Source organism: Apodemus sylvaticus, chromosome 11 (assembly GCF_947179515.1).
Source record: "Apodemus sylvaticus chromosome 11, mApoSyl1.1, whole genome shotgun sequence".
Classification (NCBI taxonomy): Eukaryota; Metazoa; Chordata; class Mammalia; order Rodentia; family Muridae; genus Apodemus; species Apodemus sylvaticus.
The window spans coordinates 23,507,142-23,534,791 of record NC_067482.1 but is presented as its reverse complement, the minus strand read 5'-3'; the positions used below and the strand labels follow the sequence as shown (position 1 = coordinate 23,534,791).

Below are 27,650 nucleotides of genomic sequence, written 5' to 3'. Positions count from 1 at the left end.
TCAGTGGCCAACAGGCATATCTGCTCCTTTGCATACTTTACAATACCATTACAGTAATAGTATTAGTGCAATAACTAGAGCCTGTGACAAGAAAGAATGCATGCATCTTAAGTGACATAAAGCCTGACTTAGCCTGAGTCCACATGGGCAGCCAGCATATTTGGTAAGCCACCATGTGGTTTTTGGGAATTGAACTCAGGACCTCTGGAAGAGCAGTCGATGCTCTTCACCGCTGAGCCATCTCTCCAGCCCAGCATATTTTGATATAGCTCTCAGTTCTTTAAATGCCTTGGAAGACCAAATTAGGTCAACGAGACATGATTTTTTTCTCTTCTGATGCTCACCATTGTTTTTCAATGCTCCAAATCCTGTCACAAACATCCTCTGCCCCGACCGAAATTCATGGTTTGCATCAGGGAGACAAACCTTATGCACTGCATTTGTGCAGGGGACTGGCCTAGACAGCTCTGCCAGTGCAATGTCATAGTCATGTGATGGGTATTTGTATTTTTCATGAACAATTATCCTCCGGAGGCCTGTCGTCAGTTTTGGAGGTTGTAATGTTGCCCCAAAGGTAGCGGTCCATTCAGATGGGTCCTTGTGTCTACCAAAAGTAGATGAAATAACAGTAATAATAAAATATAGCTTACCTAGATATCAATGTAATAATTTGTAAGGAATGATTTTATCTGTAGGTATCTTTTTAATTTAGAGTTCATATCAACAGAAATAAACTCTTTCCAGAATTTAAGCCAGGTTCTGGGTTCAAGCCACGCACCACAGGGTACTTTTCGTAGGTCAAATGTAGCACCAGCTTTTCAATAAGTAAAATAAATAAATAAATAAATAAATAAATAAATAAATAAATAAATAAATAAATAAAATTTTAAAAATTTAAAAAGAATTTAAAAAGAAATGTAGCACCAGGCACCCTGATGCTCATTGCAGTCCCAGAGTCCTTTGCTGTCAGTGGCTACAAGCAATACATGAAACCCTACAGTGAATGAGTGAAGGACACTAAATACATCCTATGTGCCCACATTGTCTTCCTAAAAATATATCTTTTTTTTTCCTGACGTCCACAAAGGTCAAAGATAACTTTAAAAAGATTTATCACTGGGTTTATTGTAAATATTTTGGTGCCAGGTTAAAACCCAACATTCCTTCTAAAATTAATCAACTATTCGGTTATAAAAAATTGTGACTGTGAACTTATTTCATACTTCTTTCTTCCTGTAATATCCTCACAGGGATCAAACCTACCATCTGTGCAACCTCGGTTTCTCATAAGGATACTCAGTGATTATCAGTTCTCTTTGAAAACAAGCTCCAAATTCCAATGGGACTTAAAGTTCCCATATTCTCTAGCAAAGTATCATAAGTTTATCACTGAATAAATATACTACAACAGTGTACTTTGTACACTCTGTGCCTCTATTACCCCTTGTGGGAGGGGGAGGTGTACTTTGGCCACACTTTCATTTCCAGAGACCAAAAAACCTTTTTTCAGATCCCCATTATATATGTTTTGTGACAAGCTTCCTCAAAATTCGTCATTACATGAACATATAAGGTCAAATTCCATTCACTTTCCTTCGGCCCCACCCTCACAGGTCAGGACTTACGTTCGAAAGCAGTGAGCAGCACTCACAAGCCATGTGTTGTTGATCAACGTCGCTCCACAGCGATGAGTCCCATCCCACCGCAGGCTGCTTTGCCACGGCCATTCCCCCTCCTCTACCGGGGTCCCACCAACAATCCTCACACTAGTCTGTGCTGTAGATTTGTTCCGTCGTGTCCCACAGCCTGCCAAGTAGACAGGAGACATGAATTAGCAGTTGTTTAAGTATCCCAGCGTCCTTTTATTTTGTGATCTAGTGCATCAAACATTGTCTCATATTCTTAATATTCTGCAAATAATAATATTTTATTTAGTTAACTCCTATTCATGTTGTGAAATTTTCTTCAGAAAAATATATTTGTTTTAGACCTCTCTATCAATTTCTCTGCTTCCAAACTAAATTAATTATGGCTTCTTCCATGCTTCCTTAATGGCAACACAAACAATGGCATCCTGTCTGCCTTTGTTCATTTTGTTGTCATTCTTTCTCCCTCAGCATTGCTTATGGTTGAGTTTCTCCTCAGTCTGGGTACCACTGATACTTAGAATCACAAGAGTTTTTGTTATTAGTGACTATCCTGTGCATCACAGAAACCTTAGTAAAGCTCACCCTTTTCAAGGCAAACTAGACCTCAGTGGTATTTCTTCAAACAATAATGATGAAAACTTCTGTAATAGCAAGGCTCTGAGATGAAGAATTGCTAGTTGTCCACTCTCTTACAGCAGAGCTGTTTTAGAATTATATGGTCATAAGTTCGTCTCAAGCACCTAGTTATATCAGAGTATAAGCTGCTTTGGGCAGGCCTATGTTGTCCATCTTACATCCCTTTGGCTAACACAGAACCAGAACAGCCTAGATTTCTAATCATTATTGATGGCTAGAATGTGTCATTTAGATAATGGGATTATATATTTGGTTCTAGGTTAGTGACATTTATGAATTAATTAACATTCTCAGCTTTTATCTTAATTAATTACATTTATTTACTTCATGTGAACGTGTTTGTATCTACATACTCTATGAGTGTGTGTGTGAGTGTGTGTGTGTGTGTGTGTGTGTGTGTGTGTGTATGAAGGCTAGAGGACAGCCTGCAGTAGTTGGTTCTCTACTTCCTCCATGTGGGTCCCAGGGATTGAATTCAGGTTGTCAGACTTAGAAACAAGTGCCTTTACCTCATGAGCCATCTCACCATCCCTCCTTCCATTTAAAAAGTAAATATCCTGTTACCAATCTTGTACTTATTAAATGTGTTCTTTAAACAAGTAAAGCTCTGCTATAAGAGAATGAGCAACTAGGTCTAGAAATTTCCAGGTCTTTATATTTTTATATTTAATTTTATCAAATATACCACAAGTCCACAATTACCTGCAATTCCTATTATGAACAAGCAATATTGAAAGGCTTTTATTTAGAGTAGATTTATTTTATGTCTCTCACTAAAAAAAAAAAAAAATGCAAAGAGTGGTTTTGCTTCTTCTTCAACAGCTGTCTAACTCATTCCCCTCTGTTCCCGTGGTCACTGGCACCTGTATATCTAATCTGAAATTCTCCCAATCTTGCTGTTCCTTAGTGGATCTCAGAGACAAAATAAAGGGCCATGAGCTATGTACAAATCACGCAAACTATTCTGTCTCTGGAAAATCAACACAAAGCATATGTAAATAAATGTTCTAGAGTGTTACCTTTCTGCAACCAGATAACGCAATCTTATTGAATACATTCAACTTACAGTGGTTGAGATAGTTGTCTGATTCTGTCTTGTTGATTTCTGAAATACATACAAATAATGAATAAGAATCATCACCTGTGAGCAAAACAGAATTTTACTGTCTGGACTTTCCAACACCAGACAGCTGATAAAGGTCTAGGACAGCATCCCTGGGTTATAAGGAAGGATAGCTATGTTATCACAAACATGCATTTTTGTACCATTTCAAAGAGGAAAGGGACAAGAACAATGAGTCTGGAGCTCTGTGTGGATAAAAGCACACAGTCAGCTTGTTTATAATCTAAATTACTGTTGCATTTCTCAATGACTCTGATTCGGGAGTTTTGTGTTGAAATCTAAGAATATGAGTTTTATACCAGAAAATAAGATTCTGTATCTTATTATCTTAATAAATATCTGATTAAACTGTAATATTGATTCCCTAAACACAATGGTAGTTTTACAAAGAATTACTTCAGAATATTTTACCATGTAAATAGCATAGTTCCAGACATGCAGCACCATGCTCAACTCCATGATCACATTTGAAAATAATGTTAATCTTTGCTAATTTTCCTTTCTGCTAGGGATTTAGATACCTAGACTGCCCCCATATTCAGAGTCCACTCAGCCGATCTTACCTTGGTGACCCTAAGCAATCAGGACCTAACCGTATGCAAACATTTGCCCAGATAAGGGGTAAAGAATATACAAAGCATTCACATTTCCTGAATTAATAGTTTTACAGTGGTCAGAATTATTCTCTTTGAACACATATGACAAGACAGGTTTCCTAATGCAAAACAAAAAGCCATATTAAAATATTAATTTCCCTCTGGTGTATAATAATTTTGATATACTGGAAGTTTTATTACAGACACTCTTTTTTACCTTCTCCATCTGACCATTCTGGGGAAAATGGAAGACATAAGGAGGATTGATTGAGTCTTAGTAACTATTTAGGTACTTAACAGATTGTTTTAAATAATCTATTCTCTACCTCGACTTCTTTCTAAAAATTCTGGGTTCATCGATTCTCATACCGAGAATAACTCTGCGCTTGCTTCTATGCCATTCTGCTGTTGCCTTGAAATTTGAAATAATTTTATCTTGCAACTTGTACCGTGTGATGTTTGAGCATGGTATGAACAGAGCAGGCATATGGAGCGTGTGTGTCTCTGATGTCTTATCATACTACTTGCATGTACTAGTTGTGATGCTCTGTGAAGACAGAGTCCTGGTGAACACACAACATAGGGGAGCATAGCAAGACACAAACCAAGTAAAAGACAAATGTATTAAACTCAGCACCAAGACTGGAGGGGGCACTGGCAGTAAAGGAAGACGTGTCTGCATTTGAACTAGAAATGTCTAGAACCCAGGAAGAAAGCAACGGCATTCTAATACCATTAGATTGGTATTAGATTTTTTTTTTTTTTGCTCAATTTCTGGTGTATATGAGGTAACTGTTTTAGCTGAAAATAATAATATTGAAAAAAAGATGGGGAAATATAGACCATTTTCTACCCAGCCTTTCTTCTCATTAATAAGCCAAAGCTTTGAAAGAATATGTCATATAAAAAGGATTAATGTAAGAACATTGCCAAAGATGTCAAAAACCAACAATACTCTAAAATGGTTTAGTATCTACATGTAACAGTCATGCATCTTCCAGTATGCTTTAAATTTCTATAGATTACCTAAAATGTCTCACAATACTAATTCTATGCAGATTGTTACTGTTTCCCATTTTTAAAGAATAACAACAAGAAAAATGTGTGTATTCAGAAAGAATGTTTTTCCATGCTTCTCTGACTCCATGCACACGGAACCTGAGGACCAAGAGGGTGTTTGTTCTTGCATGAACTATAAAATAGTATTGCATTGCTTTGTGGTCCCAGAAAAAAATTAACAAACAAAAATATTTACTTCAACCTGACAATTACAGTAGTTAAAAACACACAAAACTGAATATATGTGAATTACAGCTGCTCACTATTAAAGGATCCTAAGAAAGTTTAACGTGACAACACGTATGTTAAAGCTTTTCTATGTCATACTCTCAGAACATATGTTGGAAGTAACAAGAAGAATAGTCAAAGCTACGTTTTCCATATACAATTAGATTCCGGATCCAACATACAAAGCACAATAAAAACACTTCCCAGGAGATGATGAAAGCCTGCATGAAAGACTTATGCTTAGAACACCTTCATGAATGAAAATGGTTCATTGACACCAATTTAGTTTCACAGCAATAACTTGCAGGTGTCAGAGCCTCAGCAATTAAAGGGCAAGAGAATTTTCAACTGAATGCCTAGAGCGAGTCGAGAATTATTCTACATAAGAGAAATAAACAAGACAACCCAACCTACTTTTAATTTTAACTGATTCAGGATCAACATTGGGGGGTCCCGCAGCATATTTCAGCTTTTCATGCATAACATATTCAATAATTTTATGCACAATTTCAGGTTCCTCTGTAGATCGAATTCGAAAAATCAGCAGCATGTGAGCCAACATTCCATCATCTTCTTTACTGTTGTCCAAAAAATACAAAGAAGGAAGAGAAGGAGGGAAAAGGGATAAAATTGAGGGAGGGAGAAAATTTGGGTGGAATTATTATGCATGGCTCTTGGTTTTCCTTTTTGCATAATGCTGTTTTTCATCTGAACTAACTTAAGTTCCAAACTTAAGAGACAGTATCGAGCACAGCTCTCTTTCCTTCCATCCAGTCAGACCCACGGTCTCAGCTCCTACGGTCTGCTAGTGTCTTAACTGGATGGTCCACTAGCCTTTCATACTTCCCCTAAGCTTGAGCTTCTTCAAGGAACAGCATCGAGGGAAGGAAGAGCGAGTGACAAAGGCAAGGTTGCGGAGATACAGAAGCAGGCAATCTGGAAAGCAACTTGGGAAACAGCTACTATAACTTAGTTATTTTACATTCTAAAGGGCTCGGGTAAAAGAGATGTGACCGGCAACTTCAGGTTTCCCAGTGGGATGATTAAATTCTTGAGTTGGGGAATTCACCATGTGACCTTCTGCCAGGTGGGCAAAAAAAAAAAAAAAAAAAGCAAATAGAGAAATTGGGAAAACCATTCATACTGGATGCAAAAATTTGGATTCCAATAGCATAAGATGCCACACAGATGATCCACTCCTTGAGAGTCTGAAAACTTATGAAGTAGACAGACATCCGAAAAGGATGCCATCTCAAGTACAGAATTTTTCAGGAAAACAAAAAGCCATCCAAGCAATGTCTAGGAGATGTCAGCTAAGTGACAGCCTGGGAAATAATTCAGTGTTGTCATTTGAGTAACACACAGTTCTTGTCCTGGTTTTGAAAACTATAAATCATGTGTGTTAGAGCACATTGTTTAAGGTTCGCATATAGTGTTTAACTTAAAATATATTTTGCCAAATAATTACACACTTGTAATCTCACTACTCAGAAGGAAAAAAAGGATTGGGAGTCAAGGCAAGCCTGGATTATGCAACAAGACTTTGACTCCAACACAAAACAACAGTAGAAACCTGTGTTCTGGCCTTGCCTATTTAGTAAATGGTTCTGAAATCCTCTTTGGTAAATGTTTGAAGCATAAAAAATGTAGAATAGAAGAAAATGGGCTAAATTAACTGGAGTAGGGGGTGGGGAATGCAAGACATGAAGACATAAAGATCTCGTTGGGCAGGGTACTATTTGTTATTAAATTAGTCCCAATTTTGACGGTTAGTTTTCATAAACACACACACACAAATTGTAGCATCAGAAACACCTCTGTTCTCAGCAGGCATCCTATAAATTGTTCATTTTCAAATAGGAGACTAAATAAAGTACACTGAGCCCACGGCTTTCATAGAGCAGGTGAATTAAGGCTTGCTGAACTGAATCATATCACATCATTAGTATTTTAAAATATGTCTATTACTGACCAGGTTAAGAATTTCAGCATTAAGTTAAATCCAGAATCAACATTTTAGTTTCAACGTACCTGAACTTGATAATGTGAGCCTTGACAAGTTGTCCCCTTAGTGGAGATTTGTGAAATGCGTTTTTTACCTGTTTAAAGATATTTAAAGCATGTCAAAAAGGACAGTTTTCTGAAATTCGTCAAGTAATCCAATATTCTAGAGCAGTGGTTCGTGACCTTCTTCATGCTATGACCCTTTAACACAGTTCCTCAAGTTGTGGTGACCCCCAACTATAAAATCATTTTTATTACTATTTTGTAACTGTAATTTTGCTACTGCTATGAACTATCATGTAAATATCTGTATTTTCTGATGGTCTTGGGTAATCTCTGTAAAAAGGTCATTAACCCTAAGGGGTCGCGACCCACAGGTTGAGAACCATGGCTCTATAGCCAGGTAGCATACAGAACAAAGCTAAAGTTGAAGAGTCCTTTATGGAGTCCTCTCCAATGTTGGGAGCTGAACTCCTTATCCAGAATGACAGCCACACTGAGGCCAGTGTGGACCTGCATGTTCTGTTCTGACGGATATCAAAAACTGAACACTGTTTCCTTAAAAGTCATTCATCTTCTAGACCTCAAGTTAAGAATTTCTACTGCAGAAAAAGAAAACAAAGCATCTATTTTAATTTTTCAGATTTCTATTGCTGTGATAAATTGTATCAGCAAAGCATATTCATGGGGGGCTGGAGAGATGGCTCAGAGGTTAAGAGCACTGTCTGCTCTTCCAGAGGTCCTGAGTTTAATTCCCAGCAACCACATGGCAGTTCACAACTGTCTTCAACTCCAATTCCAGGGAATCTGACACCCTCAAACACCAATGCACATACAATAAAAATAAATAAATTTTAAAAAATATCGTGGGGCTGGAGAGATGGCTCAGTGGGTGAGAGTACCAACTACTCTTCCGAAGGTTCTGAGTTCAAATCTGATGCCCTCTTCTGGAACATCTGAAGACAGCTACAGTGTACTTACATGTAATAAATAAATAAATAAATCTTTAACAAAAAATTAACTCAAATGAATTGAAACTTTGAACTTCAGGGCATGGGTCAGTAAAGGTTTCAGGCCCTTCTTGTGTCCAGCACGTGGATAGTCTCTAGACAGAGTGATTACACATCAGTGATTAGCAGAAACTGTGGCCTTTCCATGTTGTGCTTCTACTTCTGTGACTTCTCATGCTGTCCTCCAGCAAGGGACACCACACTGACAACATCATGGACATGTCTGAATGCTGGTGATGCATTTGGAAGTGTTCACCTAAGGATTTGCTTGCATCAAGTAATTTCAAAACGATTGTTTATTTATTTCGAAGGTACTAACCATCTTTATTCCTTTAGATTTAAATCAATTTGAACCTTAGAAAACTCATTTTGGAAAATGTTACAAAAAATGGGGAGGAGGGAATAGTGACCCACTGACTTTCTGAGCTCTCTGCCCTTCACGTTCTTTACATGTGTATGAACATTAGGGAAGAGCTTCTGATGTTTCCCTTGCACGGACACATGCAACCAGAATCTGATCTCCTCCTCAGTGAGTGTCACAGTTTCTGTGAAAGTGTGTCATCAGTCCAAGGTTTAGACATGGTTTGGGCCCCTCCCAGGGCATCATACATCACAACTTAATCCCATGGTAATGTAGGCAGAGAGTGGAAAACCATTGTGTTTAAAGGAGGAGCATTCAGGAGATGAGCAGATTAGATATGGTTATTAGGGTAGAGCCCATGATCAGACCTGGTGACTCTAAAGAAGAGTGAGAGAGCAGACGGGACTATGCAAATACTCTCTTTCTCTGACTAGTGGTGTGGTAAGCCTTTTTCTGATGCCATGAAGAAGGCAAGGCCATCATCAGATGCAACCCTTTGACCTAGCACTTCCCAATCCATGAACCAAAACAAAGCTTCTTTCATTAGGAAAATAGACTAGTGGAGTGTTTCACTACGGCCACGGAAGCAGACCAATACAAATGATTTCCATCTGTCCCTATTCAGAATATTGAAGCTAGAAGACATTTTACAAATTATATTAATTTGATGCCTCCATTAACATGCAAAAAAATTGTCCAGAATGAAAAACGTGATCTAGCACACACTGATACATCACTGACCAACAGCAGGTAGGTAGAACCGGCTCTTCAGTTCTGTTTCCATCACTTCATGCCATAAATTATATCACTAGCCAAGAAACGTCTGACTTGTCTAGGTAATAAGGTGGTAACAATTCATCACTTGGGCCTTTGTTCTTTTGGTCTGTGGTATTAATTTTCCTTTTTTGAACTATTTCATTCCTCCCTCAGAAGGCATACCATTGCTTTTCTATAACCTTGTATACCTAAAGTTGACACAGTCGATGTGTCTACAAGTAAGCATAGTGTTTGTATATGGGTCTGAATGGTTTTAATGACTGCATTCTTTTACTCAGAGACTCTTCCATAGGTTGGATGTCTATGTGAAATATATGTCTATTATTCTGCATCCCCTTCAGCCTCACATGCCCAGAGTTTCTGGACTATTTTGATCAAGAATAAATGCAATATACGGGAAGAAGAGTGGGAGGGACATTCATAAATGCCTAGATGTTGCTTGGTTTGGTCTTGTGGATATGGTATTCTAAGTCTGGTATTATGAGTCTTGTTTTGGATCCCTTTTGCATGACTTTCTGTCAGTTTTCAAAGTTATTCACGGATAAATGGACCAGCTATTTTATAAAGTAGACCCCCCCCTCCAATGTCATAAATATAGAGACAAAGCTACTTACTATAGTTTCAATTCTCTGGCTCATTTCTGTGAAATTTTTAGAAGCCTCTCTTCCAAACTCAGAATATAGCTTGTCACTTGTGAATGGCAATGTGCTGTAGTAATTGTAGGTTCTCCTGTGATCTACAAGGAAGGATGCAAAGCCCATCATAACCTTTATCAGATGTGGAAAGCATCATTATTACCGCATTTGGTGATTACTAGAAACACTAAGACAAAAAGGAACACCCCCACCCCTGGCCATCTGCTCCATCTTCCTGCCTCAGGCTCCAGAACAATCTCCATAGAAAGAGAAATACTCATCATACTATGTTATAGTGTGTAAAACCTGTGAGACATGCCTGGTGCTCTGGAGTGCTGTACAAATACCACCTGAGAGTTGTGGGCAGTTACTCACTTGTTATCCATTCCCTGGGTAGCCTGCCATGCTGGGTGGATGAACACACCATTCAGAAGCTTTCCATGGATGAATTATTTTATATTAAATAAGTAGACACACACACACACCCTTTCAATAATTCTGGACTCTACTGTGAGAAAATCTATTTTTGCCAGAGGTGGAAAGAAATGAGGGTAGTAATTTAGAAAATAGAAATTTAGAGAGCTAGAATTGCCACCTGGAATAAAGACAATAAATACATTCACTGAGCTCCTTTGTCACAGAACTTATTTTCTCCCTCTGGGCTTAGGGGATGTCTTGTCTGCTTCTTACCCACTGTGTCCTGTCTCTGCTGCCTATTCACACAACCTGCTTTGTCAACCTCCTGTAGAGTTAATATAGTATAGTTTTCCTCTTCTACATAAGAAAGAGTCAGAGACTTGTGTCTACCTTCAGTGGACATTAATGCCTACCACAGTTCTATGATAGATGTTGTGCCAAGCCTTATATATATAATAATAACCTAAGACCATTGGAAACTGTTATTATAAGAAAATGGATGGTGCCTCACCCAGTCTCAGGCTCCTTCCTCTTCCAAGCTGATGCTGGTGTAGCCAATAATCAATTACATATTAAATAGTCATGTTATACAGAAGAGGATAAGAGTTCCCTCTAGACATGTAAGCATAGCTTTTTTTAAATTATAGATTGCATCATTTGAATTTTGAAGAGGCAAAACATGGCCAACTGTCAGTATTTCTCATGGATCAACCACAGAAACAATTTGTGTACTCAGTAAAGTTCTCTGTAGACTTAGATGAGACAAAACATTTTCATAATATAAAGCTTCTGACATTATATGCTAGCTTTTGTAATTTCATGAATATTGAATATATTCAAAATACGGATGAACGTGGATTTGTTGATAATTTTCTAATAGGCTTGTAATTCTACAACTTACAGTGCTGATGTTCACAAACACATTCACAGCACAGAGAAATGTAAAGAAAGCCCCAAAAGCACTTGATAAGAGTTATATAAACAATTATAAGCTGTCCTGAGCTTTGTAAAGTGGGACTCAAAATTCTGTTTTGCCAAATCTAGTCACATTCCTATTTATTCTGTAACACGTCTATTGAGTTTGGCATGTGAGTTCATAACTGCTCATTGTTTCATCTAATCTGTTGTTAGTTTCCACACCCCTACGATAAACCATACATACAAAATAGTAACGAACAAGAATCCTTGTTTATTCAGGTGTGCTGTGTGGGTACTGGGAATTGTGCATTACAGCTTCTGAACAGATCAGCTAAGCGGTATGATACTGGAACCAGATACTTGGAAACGTGATCCAGTTTTCAGTGTACACTTGAGTGAGACCCATAATCTCACAAAACCTGGCTTAGGAAAATGTAAAGGAGATGAAGGAAGAAGAATTTTTTTCTCACACAAAAAGGGTTAAGCCTCTAACATTCCTAGGGCTTTCTTATAAAATCAGACGGTCCTAAAAGCATGTCATTTGTTTTTTTTATCACTTTGTATTGAATAAAAGTTTATAATGCACCTGATATATGCCAAGAGTCTCCAAGTTTTTTGGAAATATAAAATTGAGTGGCCGGGTGGTGGTGGCGCATGCCTGTAATCCCAGCACTCTGGGAGGCAGAGGCAGGCGGATTTCTGAGTTTGAGGCCAGCCTGGTCTACAGAGTGAGTTCCAGGACAGCCAGGGCTATACAGAGAAACCCTGTCTCAAAAAAAAAAAAATCTCTGCCCCCAGAAAAACAACTGAGTAAGTAATAGCCTTTCACATGCATAGAGAAATAACAACACTTACAAGATAATGAGGCTTCGTATATTCAGAACTGATCTGTACTTTAATGTTATTTTAGAAACTCTTTTGTATTAAAAGTATTTCAGAGAAATTTGTTATCAAAATAAAGAAACCTCAATTTTAAAAAAACAATATATGTATAAAGCCATCCATAAATACTTGTTTTGAGCATTATTTTTCTTTAAACCACTCAAAAGAGATGCATCTACCTTGTTTTGGAAATTGATATTGTACTTGCTAGATAGTAGAGGAAGATAATCAGGTTACCGATCACTCTTCCTTTGTACAGGAAAGCACCTTCATCAAATTCCCAATTAAATTAGATCCAAGTGATTAGCTCCTATGGTTTCAGGGCCTTCAATATCAAAACATAATCTAGTCACACAGGGAGATATTAAACTAAGAGATCATAGTTGAGTCAACTAATTAAAACCCAAGGAACAGTATAGGGAAACTTCAGAAGGGTTGTTCTATCTGTAGTCCCCTGGGCACCTGATTAATAACAGCAACTAGAAGTTCATCTGGCAATGAGAAACCTCCCAACAACAGAGGGAGCCTCCTCATAATGAGCGTCAGTAGATCTTGACCTCTGTCATCACTAGCATCCCAAGATGAGATTTTCAATGACATAGGCACTTATTTAGCAATACACCATTGTAAACACGTCTCCAACTTTGTACAGAACATAGCTTAGCCCTACGAGATATTTATTTTAGTGTGTAGTTCATTAATTGGAATGGTAAGATTTTGATAAAGTTGATTGTTTTTTAAATGAAGGATTTTTTTAAAATCCTGTGACCTCAGCACATGACATTGTATTCTAGCTAACCTGTGGTCTTCCCTTATTGAGGATTCCTTTGTCATGTCCCAGTTATTTTGAAAAGTAGCTTTCTACTCCTAGCAGGAAACACTGTTATATCAAAGACAGAAGGAAGGATTCTCCTAGGTTTCTGAGGATTAAAATAAAAACACTAAGCATTCAGCGAGTTCTTAGCTAATGCAAATAAATCACAAAGCTGAAGAAATAGGCCTGAGGCAAGCCAAAACAGGAAATTCCATGAGGAACAATTGGGACGGGTCATGTGATGCCAGCGTGTCTCATACTTACTGTATCTGACATAGTGAACAGTGAGCCCAATGCACACCGCCATGACAATCAGGGATAAAAATGAGATGAGGCCAATAACCCAGGGCTCCACACACGGTCTCTTCCTGGCCCTCACCACACGTGGCCTGAGGAAGAAAGGAAATGGATGGATTATAAGGAAGTGCACGCCTCATCTGCACCTTAGGCAAGTCAGAAGCATTCAGATGCTGCCTTGGTTTCCAGCTGGGGGCAGGAATCTTGCTTCTGAGTGCCCAAGCTTGGGCGAATAATTTGATTCCTCTGTGCCTCTGTTTGATTTTTCATAAAACCAAGATGACAGTAATGGTCCTTATATCCTTATTGGTCCTTATTTGTTAGGACTAAACTGAAATCCTATAAGTAAAATGATGACAATGGTACATGAGCCTTCTGTAGGCTCATGTGTTAGCTGTCGTGTGTCCAGCAATCTGTGACCAAGCTCCAGAGTAGGACACCATAGCTATACACTGTAAGTTTATTTCCTGTCGATAGGATTTTAAATGTCTTATGAAGTAAAGCTTCAACTATGTACCTCGCTGCAGATCTAATTCTACTTGCCTTCTAATTTTATGATTAAATTCCAAACCAGACCTTGAAAATGCACAAATGGAATTATGGAAGACCTCCAAAGAACCCAGGTGTTTGCACTAATATTTACCTGTAAGCTACAGTGATGTCGGGGGGGGGGGGGTACTTTCTGTGTGACTTCATCTTCCCCTTAAAGCATAGCCCTAACCCCTGATTGCACACCAGACTCTAGCTTGGTTGGTAATATTGCCAACCATTCTGATTACATATTCTAGTTGGTAAGCAAATTCAAATACTAGAAAATAAAAAATAGCTTTTTTAACCAGCTATTTCTCGTGTCTATACATTGAGTGAAATGGGCTTCTTTCATTCTTTCTAGAATGCTCCTTCCTTGTCCAATACATGAAAGAGGGAGAGAATGTAATGTCCTTGTGAGGGAGTGCTGGGTACTGAATCCCATTTAAGATGATTGTATGATCGTACATTCTGCCTTTTCATTAGCAGCTCTGACTCAGGCTCAAACCATTCAAATGAGCTGAGCTCAGTTTCTCCACCTATTAATAAGGCACACAACACCTAGACTGTGCACAGCACCAAAGTGAGCTCAGGAAGCTTCTCGCAGACTGAATAGGGAAAATCAGTGTCACCATGTCCGCAGGATTCTGCCTGCCCCTGCTGCAGGTTATAGGACATAGTACCTAGGCTGAAGGGATCCTGCTTGTTATCCTCCCTTCTTCTGTGATCTTCCCATGGGATGGTAGCCATGGAAACTTCAGTGCCCTCTCTCTAACCTCCTTGATCTCCCTTGAGTAGGGTTCCCAACACCTGTTCCTCGAACAGCAATTGCTACAGCATAAAAATACTTTTCCAGGAGGTGCTTATTTTTCCATGTGCACTTGTGCCCAAGAAGCTCCCCAGCCTGATACGTGTCCCTTCAGTATCTGAATGCTTGCTATTCATCTGCTGTAGACGACGGGAGATGCACATGGTAGACGTAAGCAAGACTTTGTGGTTGATATGGGAAGGGAAAGTTTTTCAACAAAAATCCATGCATATCAGATTAAAAAAATTATCAATTTATGCTTACAGGGGGTAGGATAGAATTGTCAGAAGTATATGATTACTGTGCTAAGATATGAAGTATGATAAGTTGTATTTGTTTGACAGTGACTTTTTTGCCATTTTTTCTTTTTTTATTCAATATATTTTTATTTACATTGCAAATGATTTCCCCTTTTCTAGACCCCCACTCCCCGAAAGTCCCATCAGCCCCCTCCCCTCCCCCTGTTTTTCTACCCACCCCTTCCCACTTCCCTGTTCTGGTTTTGCCCTATACTGCTTCACTGAGTCTTTCCAGAACCAGGGGCCACTCCTCCGTTCTTCTTGTACCTCATTTGATGTGTGGATTATGTTTTGGGTATTCCAGTTTTCTAGGTTAATATCCACTTATTAGTGAGTGCATACCATGCTTCATCTTTTGAGTCTGGGTTACCTCACTTAGTATGATGTTCTCCAGCTCCATCCATTTGCCTAAGAATTTCATGAATTCATCGTTTCTAATGGCTGAATAGTACTCCGTTGTGTATATATACCACATTTTTTGCATCCACTCTTCTGTTGAGGGATACCTGGGTTCTTTCCAGCTTCTGGCAATTATAAATAGGGCTGCTATGAACATAGTGGAACATGTATCCTTATTACATGCTGGGGAATCTTCTGGGTATATGCCCAGGAGTGGTATAGCAGGATCTTCTTGACAGTGACTTTTAATCCATATAGAAACCCTTGCTAAGCACTCACTAAGTGATGGGGGCAAATCTGCTTGTATTAACATGAAAATGGTCAATTATCCATTGTATCAAAAACATAATGGTGAATATGAATGAGATGTAGTTTGTGTTCAATGGTTTTAAATTATTATATAGTGTGTGCATAATAAAAGTATAGGAGGCACTGAATTATTGGCAGTAAGTATGGAATCAGAAGTGAAAAGCACTTTCATTTTAATCCATGCATGGTTTTGTTTTATGGCAAACAATAGTCTTGAATTAAATGGAGAAGAGAAAGATAAAAAAGAGAAATGATAGCTTATAAAAAATGAAAAAACTACTGAGGCAGATCAGATTTTGTATGTATGCATGTATGGGCATGAGTGTGTTTTGTGTGCATGTGTCTGCATTGTGTGTATGTGTGTAATCCATTTCACTACTGTGCCAAGACACCACACTGGCTTCCTTCCTGATCCTTACAATATATAAGTGACTTGCTTTCCTTGGTGTTAAGAGGCAAGAGGGACATTATGGGAACAAGATAGAGAGAATCTAGTCAAAACAACTTGGATAAACATTTATAAGAGTGTGTTTCAGAGTGTTGCCTTCAGCTTCTTTAGTATATAGCAATATCCCAATAGATGTAGTATTCTCTCATATTTTCTCTGTAGGAAAAACAAGGATTATTATTCCCCACTTCTAACCTGATGAGCTCTATGAAGGTAAAAATGCAGTCATCTGAAAAATATATTAAAAAAATCAGTAGTGATCATCATAATTATAATTATCAGTAGTAATATTAATGGCCACATTACTAGGACATTCGACATTTGAAATATTATTTCTTCCTTCCCCAATCTATAACATTGTTATTCATGCCAATTAACTCAGTTTCTTTTTGCCCTTTATTAATGTATAATTTATCATTTTTAGTTCCCTCTTTTGCTTTGTTTTTCATGCCATTTAACTCAGCCTCTTTTCTCCCTTTGTTAAGGTATAATTCATCATTTTTTTAGTTTCCTTTTTTAATTCCTTTTTTCCTCCTAAAGTCATTTAATATTAAACTGCTCTAAAGTGGACATAGTTAGACAGTGTTCTCAAAAAATATCAGTAAAATGAAGGAACAGATCTGTTTCTGGTATCAGTGGATATTTGTGTAATCAGTCCCCTCATGCACAAGAACTTAGGCAAATACTTCTTTACCACTCCAAACTTTAGCTGAATTCTCCTAAATTTACTCTAAGAAAGGTTTTTATTGTACTGCCTTTGATAATTTCTAACTGTCAAATTGCTTTCTCGTGTTTCTTTTGTCTTGGGGGCAATGTATAATTAGGGAGAGTGAATGTACAGCTAAGGCACAGATAGATTCGACTGGCCTTGACTTGCCGAAAGACGAGTTACATGCCCAACATTGTGTTATCAATATCATTTCTTAATATGTCACTGTAGAGCTGTCCTAAATAAAGCAAGGCAGTAACTACAAAAACGTGAGGGAGAGTGAAAGGTGGAGTCTCCAGCAAGCCGTGAAGCAGTAGTAAGGCTTCTGAGGAGGGCTTGTCAGAACAAGGCCCTGCATAGCTCAGTCAGCACTGTGTTCTGAACAACAGGGCCTCTCTGATTTCTTGTTCATTCTTTCCCCGCGGCAGCTCAGCCCAGCCTGGCTGTTCTAACAAGTGTATTCATAATGCCCAGAACTTGGATACTCCTAAAGAATTGTATTCAGCTTTTTCAGCCTGAGTCTGGCGAGCTTTTCTAAAAAGGTTCAAATAATAGATCTGTTTCCTAGACTGTGGGTTCTCTGCTGCAGCAACTCTGTTCTGTCACTGTATCCTAGACCCAGCCACAGATGATCCAGAATCAAATGAGCACAGTGTGCCTTGTACATTTTCATTTCTAGAAATTGATATTTAAATTACTTAATTTTTTAATTGTTAAAATATTTTTATGACCTCTTCTGATTTGTTTTCAATCACTTAAAAAAATGTGAAAACTGTTCTTAGTTAAAACACCATATAAAATCAGGTAATAAACCAGATTTGGTATCTAAACTATAGTTTTCTATGGCTCTAGTCTGTCTGGCAAATCTGTCTCCACTGCATGGCCAATGAACTTGTTTTGGAAATCTCCCACCAGTATTTGGCCCACAGCTTGATAACAGTTTTCTCTTCTAGCTCTGTAGTCTCTGAAACACTTTCCATTCTAGTAAAATGTCTTTTTATAGGCGCCATAGACAATAGCTTAGTGATTAATCCCCATGCTGTTCCCATTAGCAAGTGCTTCCGATTGCCCCCTATGTGGAGTATCTCAGAGTCTATCACCCCACAAAATGTTTCTGTGTGTTTAAGAGATGATTTAAAAATTCTCTGCTCTGGTTCGTCTTTTCATCCTGAGAATCAATATTGACATCTTTTGTCTTGATTTTTTTTCTTTTTTGGTGGTTTTTGGTTGGTTGGGTGGGTGGTTGGTTGGTTGGTTGATTGATTGGTTTTGTGCCTTCCTAAAATAAGTGTGAGCCTTGTCTCTCTGTATTTTACCCCATACTCAAGAGCTCCTCATTCTTCAGGAACTGAAGCAAAGGTAAGTACACTAAGGTGCAAAAGGTCATTTTTCAGTGTCACACTGTGGTGTTGGATCTTTCTCAATGAACGTGGAGTCCACCTTACTTAGCTTCAGGAAATAACCTGGGGTATGAAAGACAACAAAAGGTAAGTCAGACCTTGTTAAAAATAATTGCTAGTTCAGGAGGCCTGACTTTCATAAAATACTTTATGTGGTGATCAAGATTTATGGGTGACGTTACTCATATTTAAAACATATGATTTTCTGAGTATATAATCTTTCTGCTATAAAACTGTTACCAACTTCCACAAAGTGAAAAGGAGGCAAATAAAAAGACATGTTTAAGGGTCATTGTAGATTATAACATCAGAACAAAAAAGAAGGAAAGAAAGGAGAGAGAGAGAGAGAGAGAGAGAGAGAGAGAGAGAGAGAAAGTAGGAAAGAGAAAGAAAAAGAAAGAAAGAAAGAAAGAAAGAAAGAAAGAAAGAAAGAAAGAAAGAAAGAAAGAAAGTAAGTAAGTACAAGATAATAACATCCTAGAATCTGTGGCATTGGAAATTTCCTGAGTCAGTTCTTAAGACATAACAGAAAAAGCTGCATATAGGTCTTAGGGGATAAAGCACTTCTGCCCAAAACGAGGACAAGGTCAGATCTCCAACACCCACATGGCCAGGCATGGCAGTAAATGCTGTAATCCCAGCACAAGGAGGCAGAGACTAGAGGATTCCAGGGACTCAGTTGCCAACCAGTGTATCCACTTGGTGTGAGCTTCAAGTTCAGTGAGACACCTGTCTCAAGAGGTGGATGGCCACACGGGAAGTCACCTGATGTAGAGCTCTGGCACCCACAGGTGCACACTCACGAGCATGCGCACCTCCACAGGCATACATGTGAGTGCACATGTTCATTTTTTTTTTTAGTTAAAAAAATAAAAAAGCAAATTTAATTTAATTCCAGCACTTAGGAAACAGAGGCAGGCCTATCTCTGAGTCCAAGGTTAGACTGATCTCCAGAGCCACTCCTAGAACAGTCAGGTTTACACAGAAAAACTCTATTTCAAAAAATAAAATAATTAAAAGCATCAATTAATCATTTCCTCAGTGTTTATGACATGTTTGGCACTAGCTTAGTTTACGGGATTGTGCCTGACTTCCCACCCATTGCCAGTGCCCGAGCTTCACTTTATGTTGACAAAAACTTGGGTTGTTAGGACCCGTTGATTTTCACTCTTCCTTATAGTTCTAAAACAAAATTACTTAAATACCCAAGGTAGAAACAAAATTAAAAGTATATGTGTGTGTAGGTAATATGCTGTCAAAGTTTATATCAGCCTGACACAAATTAGAATTATCTGAAAGGAGAGAAGTTCATTTGAGGAAGTGCTTCCAATTAGTGCCAACTGTAAGACATTTTCCTAAAGAGTGATTGATGGGGGAGGGCTCAGCCATTGTGGGTGATGACACTCCTGGGCTGGTGCTCTCGGTTCAGTAAGAAAATAGTCTGAGCAAGCCATGAGGAGCAATCCAGTAAGCAGCACCCCTCTGTTACAGGGAACTGTAAGTGAAGTAACCCTTTCCTCCACAAGGTCATGGTGTTTCATGACAGCAATAGGAACCCTAATGAAGACAGAATGCTTTCACTGTTATTTCTTAATGTGCTAGTATATTGCTTGTATCTATATATGTGTACTGCTTGCATGCCTAGTGCCTATGGAGAGCAGATGAAGGTATCAGAGCCTCTGGAATTGGAGTTACAGATGGTTATGAGCTATGGTGTAAGGCTGGGAGCTGAACCTGAGTCCTCTACAAGAGCAATGCTCTCTGCTGAATTATCTTTCCAGCCACTAAGGTTAATTTGTTAAGAAGAAATTTAAGCAAATTACGCCTATAAAACTGAAAAAAACAACAACCCCTATTTCTATTTTAATCATTGATGTACAGAACACATCTAAAAAATATCTAAAAGTATCACCTTAGTCTGTGGACTGAATTATATGATTAATCCCTATAACAATAATTATAAAAATAATTCCCATAAGGAAGTTGTAATTAAAGCAAGAATGTCATCTAGTTGCCAAACAACTATTTATAATTTATTTACCAACATTAACACAAATAAAGAAAAACTGTTTTTATTTCCGGCTCTGGATACTAATTTAGGGCCTCTGGTGGGTAATTTTATCTATCGGTATTCTTATCATAAAGGTTTTTATTTGTCTCCCACACTGAACTAAACTGATTTAAGATGACTTATAATAGTGGTGTGTGTGTGTGTGTGTGTGTGTGTGTGTGTGTGTGTGTGTGTGTGCGTGTGTACTATTGGTCTTGCTACTAACTTAAGTTTGTGGATAGAAGAAGGCAGTGAAATGTAATTAAAAGTATAAAATGGAAATGGAACTAAGTGTGTGCAAATCCTTGAGTCATGCCACAGCATGAATAGGTTTCTAGAAGACAGCCCCCCAAACAATGTGTGCAATGACAGAGGGACAAAAACAAATCCTAATCTGGCATCTTTTTTTTTTTTTTTTGGCACCCATAGAAAAGAACAGAGCAGTTGTTCAGCAACACCATTATTAGGCCTCCAGAAAAAGCACAGTGTGTAATCTAATGAACTTCAGTCTCTATGATTAACATCTGAACAAAAATAGCCATTTAACACTCTTATTATGTCCCTCAATACTGGTGGCGTCGATCACTGTTCATTAAAAGGAATTTGATAAGAAGGGAGCTCTATGAAATCAATCATATAGAAAGCACTACAATAAAATTTTAAAACATCTGACTGGGCTTTCATAATTATTATTGGAATTGCTTTAGAAGCACTAGTGTATTGTAAAATAGCTAAAGATCATTGGAACAGTAGGCATAAAATTAGGCTTTTAAAATACATTGTTTGATAAACTAATAAGTTATAAGTAGATATTTCAACAAAAATCCTATATTGAACAATAAGCAAGCTGGGGAATTGTACCTCTCAAAGGGGTTGGGGCAGGAATACCAGGCTACACTATGGTGTTGTATATTGTTTGATAAACTAATAAGTTATAAGTAGATATTTCAACAGAAATCCTATATTGAACAATAAGCAAGCTGGGGAATTGTACCTCTCAAAGGGGTTGAGGCAGGAATACCAGGCTACACTACAGTGTTGTAGAGGGCTATACAAAAGGAAGGTTGTGGAATCTGGGCTGGAGACCTTCCTGTCACTGCCAGCACAGAGCATCTAACAGTCAAACAGTTTCTGTAATGTTAACTGTGATTCTGCCACATGCCCACTCAGACTTTTTACGTCAGTCCCCCTGTGAGAGTTTGCTTGACAGGGAGAAATGGCTGTGAACTTGAAGGGTGTCCTGTGTCTTAGTCTTACTTGGAACAGAATGAGTGTGAACATCATTGTAGCCCCAGTATCCAGCATCCAGCAATAGGTTTAGTCTCCTATTTTCTTAAGAATCAATGGTCATAAATGGAAATTTACCTTAGTGTCTTTATAAGTATTAGTACTGAACTAATGTTCAACATCTCAAATGTTAGAAATAATGTTTAGCATTGTAAGCAATCTTCAATGTATTAACCAGTCTTCATATAATTTTTCAAATGACTGTTTTTCTGTTGGTTACAACAACAGATAATTTGACATGATTTGCAATAAGCTAAGAGACTTAAGACACTACAAGTAATTTTTTTTTAATTTTTATCAATAGTTTTACTTTTAGGAAACACATATAAGAAGGAAGTTAAATCTTTTACCTATCATTTTTAACACTTTTCAATGTTTTGAAGCTATTATAAATTGTGTTTTGCACCAATTGAAAATAAAAGCCCCAGAAAATATTACACGGACACATATCAATTAAGTATCAAATCTATAAAAAGCTTATGGTTCTTAAATACTTATTTTCTAAGCTACTTTTAAAATCTTAGGCCATGATAAAGCTTAAAATTAGAATTGCCAATTAAGGATCCTCTTGTTACAGCAGATCATAATCAGAAGTGGGGATTTTGAATATTAATCTTCCTGGCTCTCAGTGACACAGCCATGATCGAATGGTATCCACAACTCCTTTCTGATAACCCCTCTCTTATAACTACGGCCCTTGGCCACCCTGAACAGCCTTTTCCTATAAGCAACAGGCCTACTGCTGATGTTAAAACATTTTATTGTCCTTTGTGCTTTTTTTGTTTTGTTTTGGGTTTTGTTAATATTATTTTTCTTCTAATTTATTTACAATACAGCTGTTGCCCCCCTTCCTGGTGCCCCTTCCCACAGTTCCTCATCCCATTCCTCCTTTCCCCTGTCTCTGAGAGGATGCTCCCCCAGCACCAAGTCTCCCCCTTCCTGGAGCCTCAAGTCTCTCTCTCTCTCTCTCTCTCTCTCTCTCTCTCTCTCTCTCTCTCTCTCTCTCTCTCTCTTTCGAGACAGGGCTTCTCTGAATAGTCCTGGCTGTCCTGGAACTCACTCTGTAGACCAGGCTGGCCTCAAACTCAGAAATCTGCCTGCCTCTTCCTCCCAGGATTGCAGGCGTGCGCCACCACTGCCCGGCTTCAAGTCTCTTGAAGATTAGGCACATCTTCTCCCACTGAGGTCAGATCAGGCAGTCCTCTGCTATGAATATGTCCAGACCAGTTTGGGTATGCTGTCTGGTTGGTGGCTCAGTGTACTGTCCCTTGTTTTATGGCCCAGAATATGTTCTATCATGATATATTTTCCATATGCTTTCGAGAAGAATTTGTACTCTGCCCTTTTTGGACAGAGTGTTTGCCACAGGTTGATCAGCTCAAATTGCTTTAGTGTTTTCAGGTCTCTGTGTCCAGCCTGAGTTTTTGTTCACTTGTTCTGTCAGATATGGAGAAAGAAGAGTCAACATCGCCAGGAGTAACTGTGAATTTGCCAGTTTTATCCATCAACACTGTCTGATTTATTTATGTGACCCTCTGTTCTGGAACAGAGGTAAACACATTTTGGACTTTCTCTAAGGTTAATATACACACTTATGTATATATTTTGATTAGTGTGTATGTGAAATTTAGTTTTTTATAGTATGTCTAACTGGTCCATATTATCATATTTAGGATGTGTTTCTTCAGCAAGAAAAACAGGTCTCCATCCTCTTCCTTCATGCTATCTGAAAAATCTCCTTCAGTGTGCATTTATGTTTAATTTTTTAAATGGCATTCACTTGTTTGTGGAGAAGGGTATTCATGTCATGCCATGAGCAAGGAGATCAGAGGATAACTCCCAAGAGTCAGTTCTCTTCACCCTCTATGTTTGTCCGGGGGATCAAACTCATGTTGCCAGGACTGGCACCGTGCCTTTAGCCACTGAGCCAACCCTTCAGCCCCATCTTTCAGTATTTAGATCATATACATTCAATATGAATATTGATGCATTGGATTCAGGCTGGTTTGCTTTGGAAAAAAAAACCTGTACTATCATAAATTTTCCTTTAAACAGTCATGTGTTTAAATATCTTGAAAAAATAATAATCTATTCTGTATAATCAAACACAATAATCTTCTGTTACAAGCTCTGTAACTTCAAGCTAATGGTCTCCATTGTCTTACCTGGTGCACTAAAACATGGGCTTTTGGTTTTGAACAGCCTGAGTTTGTCCCTGACAGTGGACTTCATTAGCTAGATGGCACTGGGAAGTTGCTTGCCTCCCTAAGTCTATATGCCCCCACCAATAAATTGAACTAATGCCATAATCCAATTCATAAGAGTCTTCAACAGCAAACCGCAAGCATTTATAGAGCTCCTTGCTGATCGAACAGTAAATATGCAGTGACTGTTTCCTACTGTCATTATTTCCTTCACAACAAGAAACCAATTTGCTTTTCAAGTGGCCTCACGTGTGCATGAGCAGATATACAAGGAAGACAGCTGAACCTCCCAGACCTGGTCTTAATCCATCTTTTCTTGACATCCACTTTAGGCAAAGAACAATTAGGGCTCCAGCTGCATATGTATCAGAGGATGGCCTTGTTGCACATCAAAGGGAGGAGAGACCCTTGTCCTTTGAAGGCTCATGTCCCCCGTATAGCAGGAATGCCAGGATAGGGAAGCAGGAGTGGGTGGGTCGTTGGAGGGCAGGGGGTGGAGGCAGAAATGGGATAGGGGTTTTTTGGAGGGGAACTACATTTGAAATGTAAATAAAGAAAATATCTAATAAAAAAAGAAAACAAAAATTGTAGAAAAGCACTCATCTTGGGGTCAAAACAATCGGTGCTACGTTCTGAGGAGTCATGCAGCTATATCTTGTTAGCTGTGGTGTGGACAGTTAAGTTCAAGGATTAGAACACCTCGAGTTCGCAAAATTCAGCTCTCTATCAGGTAGGAACTGACCAAGTGCTTCACAATAGCTTGACTGCCCTATATTTTTTGAATAACTGTTTTAAAGTGTCATAGCTGTATATTAATTTATTGTCTTAGGAATTTTCTTGATTAGAAAAGTTGGGATGCAAAGGTAAATGAAGTCTTTAAAAAGACAAGGAAAATTAACTCCACTTCTTCAAGGGAATGCTTTAGGAGTCAGAGGTTGATAACATGGGAGGGTGGGAAAACAGAACTGGGGCCAAAACATGCATGTTAAATCTTCAATTTCACCAATCACAGACTTAGAGATTTAGAGGACCCAGCCTCACAAATCTTGGTTTCCCTGTATATACTGCCATCTGATATTAAAATTAGCTGCTCATGGGGTTGCTATAAGGTGACAAATGACATAATATAGGTTGGGATCAAATATCTATCAGGTAGTGTTTTTATTCCTCCTGCATGGATTTTCAGTTAGCTAGGAGGGATAAACTCAAGATAATCCCAGCTGTGTACCACATGGCAACTACAGTTAGTAACAATGTATCATGTGCTTGAAAAATACTGAGAGTGCCTTTTACCTGTTCTCTTACACACAAAGAAAAGTCTACATGAAGTATTGTGCATGTTCATTTGCTTAATTTAGTCATCCCATGATGTTTAAGTATTTCAAGTCAACATGCACATAATAAATGTACAATGTTAATTATTAAGCAAGCTATCTATTTTTATTTAAGTTCTAGTAGTATTAGTCATGGGCCAGGGAGTTAGCCCACACAAATCTGGCTCTCCTCCTAAACTGTGCAGAGAACACAGGTGCACTGGGAGGTCAGATTCTATCTCTAGAACTGACTGACTCACCTATTCCTGTGGCCATATGCAAATTAGCTATTCCTGCAGAGCTGTGCTACCTTTGTAGAATGGAATTTCCATGCTTCCTGTTGCAGAAGCTAATTCTAAAGAACATTTCTTGAATAACTGTAGCAGTCTTTGGAAATATATAACTTTTCTATCTCTCGGAGCAGCAAGAATTGAACTAGTCATAGTAGGCACACATAGATGAAGAGAAAAGGTCCTGTAAGGATGGGTCAGTGTTGTGATCAAAACATAAGCTTTAGAGTCTTATAGATCTACCTGCATTCATTCAGTTCTGTCATCCATTACCAATTGAAAAAAAAAAAGTATGTCTCTGAGCATCCATTTCTCCATCCACAGAATGGGTATGAATTAGTCATAGGCTGTTATAAAGTTTAAACACAAGTAATGTTTTACAATGGAAGTTGCGACATAGTATTATACTCAAATGATAGCAATTATTATTTTGTCCTAATCTGACTCTGATTTAACTTCAGACAAAGTGCAAAAATCCCTCTGTGTTTACTTAATCAGCTTCAAAATATGCATGTCATCTGGCATCTTCAGATGAAATGTGGCGAATTAAAATTTAATGATGCTTCAGTGGTGTTTTGGATTTCTCTAAAACTACTGATTGCCTTAGAGTTACTATTTGAAAACTCTGAGAACACGCCCTCACACACAAGCCAGGTATGTACTTGGAGAACGGCCAGGCTGCCCGTCTTAGCAGGATGTCTTAGTGTATCTGCAGCCCATCTCACTCTCAGCCCTTTTGATCCCTAATCTACTGACCTCAGACCTGAGAAACTGTGCCAGATTCTCCAAGCGCGTGCTTTCCATCTCTCACCCATGAACTTCAATTAAGGAGCTCCAAGAAAGTATGCTGGAATAAATTCTATCTTGTTCTCTTTTGTCGAGCTGAGGTTTCACTCTATTTATTGCCCAGAATGTTCATGAACTTGTGAACCCAAGCAATCTTACAACCTCAGCTTCCTGAAGGCCAGCTCACCCAATATGAGTAACTAATGCAGTTTTTCTAAACACGGATAGAACCACAGAACATCCATGGAACCCATTTTTCCACAGAATACCTCAAGAGAGCTACTCCACTACTAGAAAGTTCTGTATGCTACCATATTTGGGTATAAAACTCAGTGCCGGTGTTTCCAGCTATTCCCTCTTTAAAATGAGCAATCTCATTTTAGAGGAAAAGACAGTTGTAGTCAATTCTGACCAATGAATTCATTTGTTGAAAACAGTCCTGTAATCAAAGTGTTGTGCTCACAGCCACTAATCACCTTTAAGACAGTGGGGAAATGGAAATTAGGTCATGTGTTCATTTTATACAAGAACAAAATTTAGACATCGGTAAGGTGCTTAGTTAAGTATTTAAAGATGTTTAGAAAACCATATGTGAAAGTAAAATTCTAGTCCAGCATTTTCTTCTTAGCACATATGTAGACAATTTCACATTGGCTCTATATACCATTTGTCTCTTGATGTACACATTCATATTGTATGTGTGTATGTCCACATACATACATACATATTGAAAAGCCTCTTTTTTCCTTTTCAAAAAGCTTTCCAATGACTGGAGGGTTCTTAGGTTAGCACCTGTGATAGACATTCTGGTATAGGTCAATAGGCCTAGACATCCGGAATACAGTACAGATGCTAGCTCTCACAGTGAGCCTGGACCTCTCGCAGCACATCATCTTATCTTTTAAAAGGAGTCATAACAACAACCACTCGGAAGAGAACTACTCAATGAAATACGTTTTATAAGACACACAATGTGAATCGACATTGGGCTGAATCCCAATGATAACTTACTAAAGCTTTTTTATATGAATAGGACTCAGCTGAAAGAGAAGTAAGTGCATGCTAAACCCTGGGAGCACAGACATGTCACAACTCTGACCCTATCTGTCGACAAGAGCCCTTTCAGTGTCACTACTGACTAATTCCAGGGTGTGGCATAGTTTTACAGTGGTGAAGTTTTTCCTGTAAACAAGCCTATTTTGAAAATAGAAATATGACCTGTTTCCCTGTTTGACATAAACCACCCAAATATGTCTGTACTCGCCCTTCAGTTTCCATACATTCTGAAATTACTGTCGCTTCCTTATTCATCACCAGGCTGCATAAATAAGGGCTCATCTCCCTGGAAGGGAAAGGTAGCCAGGGAGAGAGCACCGCCCATTACGATATAATTACATCAACTTAAATAAAACAA

The 27,650-nt window shown here is 38.4% G+C and overlaps 1 protein-coding gene across 1 annotated transcript in view; it reads right to left on the bottom strand.

The window, feature by feature from the left end:
* Tmprss11e (transmembrane serine protease 11E) overlaps positions 1-27,650 on the bottom strand; it is a 97,693-nt gene that overhangs the window by 8,437 nt on the left and 61,606 nt on the right. The window contains exons 2-8 of the mRNA XM_052199690.1: positions 13,374-13,498; positions 10,058-10,179; positions 7,323-7,390; positions 5,706-5,869; positions 3,352-3,390; positions 1,626-1,806; positions 345-604 (exon numbers count right to left, since the gene is read on the bottom strand). Coding sequence (XP_052055650.1) covers positions 345-604; positions 1,626-1,806; positions 3,352-3,390; positions 5,706-5,869; positions 7,323-7,390; positions 10,058-10,179; positions 13,374-13,498 — 959 coding nt within the window. The remainder of the gene's footprint in view (positions 1-344; positions 605-1,625; positions 1,807-3,351; positions 3,391-5,705; positions 5,870-7,322; positions 7,391-10,057; positions 10,180-13,373; positions 13,499-27,650) is intronic.